The 10,738-nt window shown below is 58.5% G+C and overlaps 1 protein-coding gene across 1 annotated transcript in view; it reads left to right on the top strand.

The window, feature by feature from the left end:
* ARHGAP30 (Rho GTPase activating protein 30) overlaps window positions 1-10,738 on the top strand; it is a 14,585-nt gene that overhangs the window by 2,056 nt on the left and 1,791 nt on the right. Inside the window, 11 exon segments of the mRNA XM_014445681.2 lie at window positions 2,438-2,537; window positions 5,602-5,746; window positions 6,212-6,294; window positions 6,439-6,546; window positions 7,061-7,188; window positions 7,638-7,824; window positions 7,903-7,988; window positions 8,066-8,143; window positions 8,611-9,000; window positions 9,862-10,133; window positions 10,220-10,538. Coding sequence (XP_014301167.1) covers window positions 2,438-2,537; window positions 5,602-5,746; window positions 6,212-6,294; window positions 6,439-6,546; window positions 7,061-7,188; window positions 7,638-7,824; window positions 7,903-7,988; window positions 8,066-8,143; window positions 8,611-9,000; window positions 9,862-10,133; window positions 10,220-10,538 — 1,896 coding nt within the window.

The raw sequence follows: 10,738 nt of genomic DNA, 5'->3' as shown, positions 1-10,738 counted from the left end.
CTGACTGGGAATCAAACTGTGACCTCCTGGTTCATGGGTGGACAGTCAACCATTGAGCCCCGCCAGCCAGGCCTGATCGTCATCTCTGACACCTCCCTCGGGTTTCTGACGCTCCAGGGCCTCCTCCACGACCTGTCCTGCCCCTTGAACTCTGCCGCCCTCCCTGCTCTGTGACTTGTGCCTCTGACCCCATCGCTTCGATCTCTGGCTCCTCAACACTCCATCTCTCGGACCCTGTCCTCTCCTCCCTCACCTCCTCGACCCATTTCCTGGTGGCTCTGACTCCCTTGGCTCCCACACGCCTTCTTTAAGGGCCTACTCTGGAGACTCACAATCAGCAGGGGGGCGGGGGGGGGGTCTGCTTGGCTGTAGTTCCTGTGACAAGGCCCTGGGGTTCGGGGCAGCAGGCTCCGTCTGAGCCGTGTGGCCGCCAACAATGCTGGTGCAGCATCAGGCCCCCGAGAGCAGCAGGTCTGACACGGAGAACCCACGTCACTGCATTCAGTGAGGCCGGCGTCGGGGCCCTGGGCGGGCACAGGTGCTGAGGGTGGTTGGGAGCCGGGCCAGGACGAAGCCCAGGGAAGGGCGGGGACTGGGTGAGGCATTTAAAGAAGCTCCGCTCTCAGGCCAAGCGGCGTGGAGCTGAGGAGCTGACGCTGAGCCTTCCCGCGGAAGGACATCCCGTACAGGTCGCACCTGGGCCCTCTGACCCTCCAGGCCGGGGTCTGAGGTGCAGGCGGCAGGGGTGTGGACGCAGGGGTGTGGATGCAGAGGTGTGGACGCAGGCGTGTCAGGAGGCTTTAGGATGGTGATGGGTGGATTCATGAGTTCCTTCATTCTGTGCTTCTGTCTTACTGAATTCCACGAAGAACTTGGATTGGATGACTTCCAAAACACAAACCTTTAGAGAAAGAGTAGGTGACTGAAGGGAGTGTGTTGAAGGGACAAGAAGAGGAAAGGTAAGATAGGCCCAGACTGCTTCTCAGCTCCTAGTGGCCCCTGGGCGGCCCTGCGCTTCCTGGGGTGAGCGTGGGGGACCCGTCAGGCCGTCTCCCACAGCCCAGAGAAGAGAGAAGCAGGCAAGCAGGCGTGTGGGAGAAGTGCAGAGCGCTGGGGGCCAGGTAATAGGACTCAGTGTTGTATCTTTGGTCTCCAAGAGATGTCACTAATTCTCATAATTGGTAATTAATTGAGTCATCAATAAGCATTTACTGAACATATGCTATGTCTCAACACTGTGCTAGATGCTGGGGGGATGTGACTACTTGTCCAAAGGTATAAACTCGAGAGAAAGTAACCATCACGAGGTGCAGTGAGTAGCATGCACAGGCACACAGGGCGCTGGGAGCGGGCACAGGGCTAAGCCGGGCTCGCACTGGAGGCCGTGTGTGAGGTGTGTTTTGAAGAGCGCGTAGGCGTTCACAGGCAGAGTCAGAGGGGAGGGCATTTCCAGGGGAGGGAATAACATGGAATAACAAGGAAGGACATGGTCCCGAGCCTCGTTCAGAGAGCAGCAAAGGGCTGATCCTGGGACCTGACGGGAAACTGGCTGGTGCTGAGGCGGAAATGGCAGCCTGGACTCGAGTTGTGAAGGGTCTTATCTCCCACGCTGAAGAGTTTGCATTTTATTCCGTATCTGTAAGGCGAGCAGTGAAGACTGGGGTGCAGGAGGGTGTGTGTGTAACACAGGATTTGAAGCAGGGGATGCTGGGGCTTTGAGGGTTTCCCATGTAGGAGACACCAGGTCACATAACATGAGGAACATCACGGTGGGTCACATGAGGTCTTGTCCTGAAGAAGCTTTCCGCCCAGTAACAGGAGGGCCGGGCTTGGGAGACATGGCGCAGCTCTCTGAGCTGATGGAATTCAATCCTGGCTCTAACTGGGTGATCCTGGGTACTCGTTAGTCCTTGGATCCTCAGTTTTCCTATCTGTTAAATGGGGACTAGCTCCGCAGTGCATGGCACATAGGAGCTTCTCTCCTGAACTGACATGTCTGAAGGCCTGTCACTGTTTGTGGACCTTCCTGCGACAGAAGTGATATCCGAGGGAGTGAGTCACGGAGGCCCCGTCAGCCCTGTCCCCATGTCCCCATGTGGTTGGGACGCAGAGGAAAGACTGGCCTTGGGAGTGCATTTATGTAACACTTTCAAACAGATTGCTGGCCCTTTAAGAGTTCTAGAGTGGCCAGCAGTGAGTACAGAGGGAGAATCTGCAGTTCCATGAGGCAGAGCTTCCCGGGGGGGGGGGGGGGGGCGGGGGTGCCCCCTCATGCCGAGGCTCTCGCCCCAGGGGTAGGCAGGTGGTGGAGGGCTGGCAGGCTGGAGCTGATGTCCGGTGAGAACAATGCACTGATCTGCTGACACTGTTACCTGGGCAGAGAATCCAACATCCAGTCACGTGCTAACTAACTCTGTGTCTGCCCTGCGTCACCCAGGTGCTAGGATCAGATCATGCGCGGAGTTCGTGGAGGAGTACGGAGTGGTGGACGGCATCTACCGCCTCTCAGGGGTCTCCTCCAACATCCAGAAGCTCCGGTGAGTCAGGCCGTGTGGGGAGGACACAGACGCCAGGCTCTGTGGAGGGAGGGGCTCCAGGAGAGCCTGCGGAGGAGAGGCCGACCACGCACTCCCTCTCCCAGGCTAGCGTGTACACACACACACACACACACACACACACAGGCACAGGCACACACATGTGTGTGCGCACAGACATACGCACATGCACGAACACACTCACTCGTGCGCACTCACACACGTGCATGCACGGACACATACACATACCATGCACGTGTATACACACATGTGCACACAGGACACACATGCACACTCTCTCACACATACACACCGAACTTTTTATTTTTTGAAATATATTTTTATTGATTTCAGAGAGGAAGGGAGAGGGAAAGAGAGAGAGAAACATCAATGAAGAGAGAATCATTGATCTGCTGCCTCCTGCATGCCCCCCACTGGGGATGGAGCTCACACCCTGGGCATGTGTCCTGACTGGGAATCGAACTGTGACTTCCTGGTTCATATGTTGGCTTGGCTATATCTACATTTTTAAAAAAAGATCAGTGTTGCCTGGCTGATGTGGCTCAGGGGTTGAGCGTCGACCTATGAAGCAGGAGGTCACGGTATGATTCCTGGTCAGGGCACATGCCTGGGTTGCAGGGTTGCTGGCTTGATTCCCAGTAGGGGTCGTGCAGGAGGCAGCCAATCAATGATTCTCTCTCATCATTGATGTTTCTCTCTCTCCCTTTCTCTCTCTCTCTCCCTTCCTCTCTGAAATCAATAAAAAAAATATTTTAAAACATAGGTATAATTCTCCTACCATAAAATTCACCACTTAAAGATGCACATTTCAGCCCTAGCCGGTTTGGCTCAGTGGATAGAGCATAGGCCTATGGACTGAAGGGTCCCGGGTTCGATTCTGGCCAAGAGTACATGCCTGGCTTTCGGGCTCCATCCCCAGTGAGGGGTGTGGAGGAGGCAGCCAATCAACGATTCTCTCTCATCACTAATGTTTCTATCTCTCTCTGCCTCTCCCTTCCTCTTTGAAATCAATAAAAATACATATTTAAAAAAATAAAATAAAGATGCACATTTCAGTGGTTGTTATATGTTCACAGGCTGTGCAGCTGTCACCACTCATTTCAGAGCATCTTCTCACTTCCAGCAGCCACGCCATAAGCATCACCCACCTTCCCTCCCAGCCCCTGGCAGCCACTAGTCTACTTTGGTCTGAATGGATTTTCCTATTCAGCCCATTTCACATAAATGGATCATATAATTGTAAACGTTTGTGTGTGTTTTTTTCCACTTGGCCTGTTTTCAAAGTCCATGCGTGTTGTTGCATGTACTAGTACTTCATTCCCTTTTTATGGCTGAATGATATTCCATGGTGTGGCTTGACTCCATTTGGTTTATTCACTCATCAGTTAGTGGTTGTTTGGGTTGTTTCCACCTGCTGGCTGTTATGAATAACGTGCATAAACATTCATGGACATATGGACGTTGACATATGCTTGCAGTTCTCTAGAGCATGTATACAGGTGTGGGATTGCGGGTCATGTGGTAACTCTATGTTGAACTTTTTTTTTTTTTATATTTTATTGATTTTTTACAGAGAGGAAGGGAGAGAGATAGAGAGTTAGAAACATCGATGAGAGAGAAACATCCATCAGCTGCCTCCTGCACATCTCCCACTGGGGATGTGCCCGCAACCCAGGTACATGCCCTTGACCGGAATCGAACCTGAGACCTTTCGGTCCGCAGGCCGACGCTCTATCCACTGAGCCAAACCGGTTTCGGCTCTATGTTGAACTTTTAAAGGAGCCGCCAAACTGTTTCCACAGCAGTTGCATCATTTTACATTCCCAGGAGGGTCCCCATCGCTCCACCCACTGCCCTCCCGGCACCGTCCTTGGTCACAGCCGTCCTAGCGGCGGTGACGTGCGTCTCACCTGACCTGCATCTCCAGCAGCCGGCGACCTCGCGCACCGTGTGTGCTTATTGGCTGCTTGCGTGTCTTCTCTAAGAAATGTCTGTTCAAGTCTTTTGTTTGTGTCTTTGAATTGTAAGAGTTCTTTATATTCTGGGTATCAGACACTCACTCAGTCTGACCTGCAAGCCCATCCTGTGGGCCCGTCCCCTTCTCGGCAGTGCCCTCTGACACACTAGTTTGTGATCTTGTTTTTAATCCTCGTCCAAGGAATGAGGATATTTTTCCCATTGATTTTTAGAGAGTGGGAGGGGGGGGATGGGGCAGAGAGGAGAGAGAGAAACATCAACGTGAGAGAGACGCGGATTGGTTGCCTCCCACACGTAGCCTGACGGGGGTGGGGGGTGGGGGTGGGAGTGGGGGGGCAGGGATTGAACCTGCAACCCAGGTACATGCCCTTGACTGGGAATCAAACCTGTGACCCTTCAGCCCAGTCGTCATGGCTCAATGGTTGAGCGTTGAGCTATGAACCAGGAGGTCATGGTTTGATTCCCAGTGTGGGATGTGCAGGAGGCAGCTGATCAATGACTCTCTTTCATCATTGATGTTTCTATCTCTCTCCCTCTCCCTTCCTCTTTGAAATCAATAAAAATACACTAAAACAACGACAACAACAACAACAAAACCTGTGACCATCTGGTGCCAGGCCTATTCTCTAACCACTGAGCAACACCAACCAGGGCTCAAAAGTTAGTAATTTTGATGTTCAATTTATTTTTTCTTGGGTTGCCTGTGCTTTCAGTGCCATATCCAAGATTATGAAGATGTGCACTTACCTTTTCATGTGAGGTTATACTCACCCATTTTCCACCTCTGTACCCAGATACGGCCAGGCCCGCCTCCCACTTCTATTGGTCCCTACCCACCCCCCCCCCCCCCGCCCCCCGCCCATTGCTACGCCTGCAGCCGCCTCGCCACTGTGGACCCTGTCCGCGCGCTGAGCCACCTATTCTGCTCACATCTGCCCCGTGCGGCCACCTACACGCCCCAGGTCCTCCTTCCAAGTCCCACACACGTTGCCCCTCACCCCTGTCTGGAGCCATCCCTGTAGCTCCCCCATTTCTCGGCCGCACCCCTGACCACTCTGCACCTCCCCAGGCAGGAGTTTGAGGTGGAGCGGAAGCCAGACCTGCGGCGAGATGTTTACCTCCAAGACATCCACTGCGTGTCCTCACTGTGCAAGGCCTACTTCAGAGAGCTGCCCGACCCCCTCCTCACCTACCGCCTCTATGACAAGTTTGCTGTGAGTTAGAGGCTGGGGTGCCAGAGAGGGCTGAGGGTGGCTGTCCTGGTTTTATTTATTGAGCAGCAGAACCTGGAGACCCTGAGCAGCAGAGGTGTGCCTCCGCGCCCCACCCCCCCGCCCCCCCTGCTAAACCGAGCGGAGAGGCTTCCCAGACACCTGGAACCGCTCCAGGCCCCGGGCACCCATGGGGGGCGGGGGGAGGAGGTCTTCCCAGACCAGGACCCATAGAGGACGCCAGGCAGATGGCAGTGGGCTGTTCAAGGTCACAGGCTATTGAGGGGCACAGCCAAGATTCCCTGCAGGTCTGTGGGTCCCGGACTCTGAGCTCTCCCTGCTGCCCTGTGCATCTGGGCCAGGGCCGGCGTGGGCAGCGCAGCTGTTGCTCAGTTTGCCTCGGAGCTCTGGGGAGGAAGCAGGGCAGGCTGGGCCACTGACCCGCTTCTGGAACCTTCTCCCAATCAGGAGGCTGTGGCGGTGCAGCTGGAACCTGAGCGCTTGGTCAAGATCCTAGAGGTGCTTCGAGAACTCCCCGCCCCAAACTACAGGTGCGTGGGCTCCTCCCCACGCCCAGCCCTGCTCCGGCACAGCCCAGTCCTTCTGCGGGGCCTAGACCTGTCTCTCCCAGCTCCTGGGCCAGTCCCACGCCTGCCCCTGACCTCTGACCCCTGGCCCCTGGCCCCCCTCTGCAGGACCCTGGAGTTCCTCATGCGCCACTTGGTGCACATGGCCTCATTCAGTGCCCAGACCAACATGCACGCCCGCAACCTGGCCATCGTGTGGGCTCCCAACCTGCTGAGGTGCGTGCTCGTGTGATCAGCGCCAAGCCCTGCGGACAGCACAGGCGGGGACTGTGCGGGTGACCGGAGAGGGGATGGGGGTCTCCTGAGACCATGAAGCACAGAAAGATTCAGTGTTGCACTGAGTGGGATGCGGCTCAGCCCTCGACACCTCTCTGAGCTCACGCCCAGGTCCCAGTCCAGTGGGTTTCGGGCCAATGTCTTGCATCCCCTGGGCCTGGAGCACGGGCCTGGCAGCGCACCTGCGGGGAGGAGGTCGCGCGTCCTGGGGGCAAGTCGCGATAGAGCTTATAACAGATGGCACACAGGCCCCTGGTGGGCACGGGAAGCAGAGATGCGCTCGGAGGGTGCCGCGGGCTTCCTGGAGGAAGTGGCTTTGAGCCTGGAACCCTGTGTGTGGTGAGGAGGTGGAGAGGGGCTGAGGGCGCAGGGCATAGGTGTGAGGGACCTTCAGGGAGAATCCAGGGAAGGAATCCCCGCCCCATCGGGGTGAGAGTCACTCCCCTCCGTGCAGGTCCAAGGACATCGAGGCCTCGGGCTTCAACGGGACGGCAGCCTTCATGGAAGTGCGCGTGCAGTCCATCGTGGTGGAGTTCATCCTCACGCACGTGGACCGGCTCTTTGGGGGCACCGCCCTCTCCGGTGAGTGTCCTCCGGCCCAGCCTGTCACCACTGCCTGGGGAGTCCCGGCGGAGCTGCAGGGGCCTCCGAGGTCGTCCGGGTCAGTCTCCCATTTTGCAGATGAGAAAACTGAGTCTCAGGGAGATGTTGCTGATGGCCTCATGGCGAAGGCCGGGAGATGGCAGGCACAGCCAGGGCGAGCGCAGGCCGCTCCTGCTCTCCATGCCAGCACTGCGGTCTCTGGCTCACCGCCTGGCTCTCAAGACTAGTGGCTGCTCGTTGATCCCCCGCCCCCACAGGCCAGTGTCCCAGGATCTCTGGCCCCTTTGTCCCTGGGACTCACCCCCCCTTGAGGAGCTAGACCAGGGGCCTCCAGGTCCACCCCTAGCTGGTGAGCGGGCAGGTGTGATGGCACTGGGTGCCCGGAGCCCTCACTTCTGTTCTTGGTGACGGCTCCCCTCCTTTCCCAGGTGGGGAGCTGGAGAGTGGATGGCGGTCCCTTCCAGGGCTCCGGGCATCGAGCAGCCCCGAGGACCTGATGCCCAGGTCGCTGCCCTACCACCTGCCTAGCGTCCTGCAGGCTGGCGACGGCCCCCCCCAGCTCCGGCCCTATCACACCATCATTGAGATCACAGAGCACAAGTAAGGCTCCCTCCTGCCCTCCTCCCACGCTGACCTGCAGGCACACCCCAGTGACCTTCTCTGTTCCCTCCAGGAGGAAAAGGGTCTTTGAAGGTCCAGAAAGTGGAGATCTATCTTCCATTCTGGGTCGCTCTGGCCATGAACCTAAGCGGAAATTCCCCGGGGGGCTGAGGACAGGGGTAAGTTTGGGGTGAGGTGGGGGGGCGCTCTGGTGTGGGAGTGCCCGGCCCAGGCCTGACACCCCCCTGTCTTGCAGAGGACAAATCTGACAAGGGGACCCTGCGGCCAGCCAAGAGCATGGACTCCCTGAGCGCTGTGGCCGGGGCCAGTGATGGTGAGTGCCGTGCGCCCCGTGGGGGTGTGGGCTGTGGTGTTGCCATGGGCCTGCTGGCGTCCGTATGGGGAACCACATCTGGGAGGGTATCTGTAAGGGAGTAACAGTGTTATGACTAAGACCATTGTGTGTGCATTTGTGTGTGCTGCTCACTCATTTCAAAAATAGGTACTATTTCTACATCACAAAAATGTGTAATATTATATGCCAGCCACAATGCTGGCCGCCAGGTTTATAGTGTTTTCTCTTGTTCCATGGTGTGTTCACACGAGCACATGCAGACGCCGTGGTGTGTGGGGTGACCTGTGACCTGCTGGCCGTGGGAGGTTGGCGGTCGTGGCCAGGGGATGCGGGGCACGGTGCCTGCAGGCTGTCCTCCGAGGCTCCAGGACTCAGGGAGGCGCTGTGCTGGGCCGGAGCGTCCTGGTGCCATCCGGCCGCTGAGGCTGCTGCCCTCTCTCTTGCAGAGCCAGAGGCGCTCCTGGTGCCCAGCAGCCCCCGGCCAAGCCCCCTGGTGCCTGAGAGCTTGGAGGATGATTCTGCGGAGGCAGCAGAGGGTGAACCGGAGCCCGAGGCAGGGGCCCTGGGCAGCACCAATTCCGAGCCAGGAACGCCGCGCGCCGGGCGGTCAGCGGCCCGTGCTGGGGGCGGCAGCCGGGCCGAGCGCTGTGCTGGCGTCCACATCTCAGACCCGTACAACGTCAACCTCCCACTACACATCACCTCTATCCTCAACGTGCCTCCAAACATCATCTCTAACGTCTCCTTGGCCAGGCTCACCCGTGGCCTGGAGTGCCCTGCCCTACAGCCCCGGCCAAGTCCCGCTTCTGGCCCCTGCCCAGGCCCCGGCCCCCCAGGTGAGGACCTGGGACAGGGAGTGGGGGCTAGACCCTCCAGCTGAAGCTCTGATGCCGGGGTGGGGGCGGGGGGTGGGAGGGGGTGGGCAGAGGCCTCAGGCCTTGGGTGGTCACCTTCACTTGCCCCGGTTCAAGGTGGGGGGAATCCAGTCATTCACTTGAAATCTCTGGTAAGAGGATCCCTCCTACACCCGAGGGTGGGGTCTGGGTCAGACACAGGCAGGGGGGACGAAGGACAGGTAGCACTGAGCCACAGCATCAGCACTAACTGACAGCTGACACCTCCTGGGGGTCATTGCGTGCCAAGTGTTGTGTGAAGGACACCGTGGCGCCCGCGTAGTCCACCTTCTCACATGCTGTGACCAGGCCTTGCTGGCCTCGCAGGGCACCGTGGCGGCAGCTCAGCGGAGCCCGGCACTGCCTCAGGTTGAGCGGCAGAGCTGGCTGAGCTTTGCTTGGAACTCGTTCCGCAGTGTCACCCACAAGAAGGGCGCAGCATCGGGCAGGGGCTACAGCCGTGGCTGTGGAGTCCGTGTGGGACCAAATGTCTGCCACCTGTGTGGCCTGGGCCGACTGTTCATCCCTGAGTCTCAGGCTCCTCATGTGTAACAGGGCGACCAGGCCCTGTGATGTAGGTGCTTTGTGGGGAAAGAAGGTGAATCGCATGGTGCCGGGCACCTGGTAGGAACTCAGCGCAGGCGGCTGTAAGCCAATAGTTTGGAATATTGGTCTGAAAGGATAGCCACGTGGGGGTCTGGGCTGGGAGTGTGGGCCTCCGTAGCAATGCTGGAAAGGCCGCCTTGGAGAGGGTCAGGGCTGGCCGTGACCTTTGTGTTCTTGGGGCTACCTCTCTTCTAACAGATGAGAAGTCCGAGGCAAGTCCAGCCTCAGGCCCCCTGGCTGACTCCGGCCCAGCAGCCTTGGCCCCTGCCCTGGAGGACTGCCTGTCCCAGGAGGTGCAAGACTCCTTCTCCTTCCTGGAGGACTCCAGCAGCTCAGAGCCTGAGTGGGTGGGGGCGGAGGAAGGGGAGGCGGCCAAGGCAGGAGCAGCAGGAGCAGGAGCAGCTTTCTCCCCTGGGGAGGACGACCCTGGGATGGGCTACCTGGAGGAGCTGCTGAGAGCGGGGCCTCAGGTAAGGAGGAGCCTGCTGGGTTGGGGTCGTGAGGGGTCCAGAGGGCAGGCAGGACCCCGGGTCCTGAGCCACTGCTGTGCCCACAGGTAGAGGAGTTCTCCGTGGAGCCCCCCCTGGATGACCTGTCTCTGGATGAGGCGCAGTTTGTCCTGGCTCCCAGCTGCTGTTCCCCGGACTCCACGGGGCCTGGGCCTGAGGCAGAGGAGGACACCGGGGAAGAAGTCTTCCTGAGTGCCTACGACGACCTCAGTCCTCTTCTGGGGCCCAAACCCCTGGCCTGGGAGGGTCCGGGCAGTCTGGAGGCTCTGGGACAGGCTGAGCGGGTGCAGGCATGCTGGGAAGTTGAGGAGGACAAGGAGACGGAGCATGGCAGCAGAGGGGACATCAGGGAGGAGGCTGAGGGGAGCCCAGAGAACAAGGCGGAGGCTGGAGAGGCAGGAGAAGGCGGGGAGGCTGAGGGGGGCCCAGAGAGGGTGGCCAACTTGAGGGAAGAAAGTGGGGGGGAGACAGAGGCCAAGGAAGAGTCCGGAGGTTGGCAGGAGGGTGAGAGCATGGAGGCAGCATAAGGGTGTGGAGCGAACAGGAGAGCCAGGTGAAGACAAGAA

Source organism: Myotis lucifugus, unplaced genomic scaffold, assembly GCF_000147115.1.
Source record: "Myotis lucifugus unplaced genomic scaffold, Myoluc2.0 scaffold_478, whole genome shotgun sequence".
In the NCBI taxonomy this organism is placed as follows: domain Eukaryota; kingdom Metazoa; phylum Chordata; class Mammalia; order Chiroptera; family Vespertilionidae; genus Myotis; species Myotis lucifugus.
This window is presented reverse-complemented; position numbering and strand designations above follow the sequence as displayed.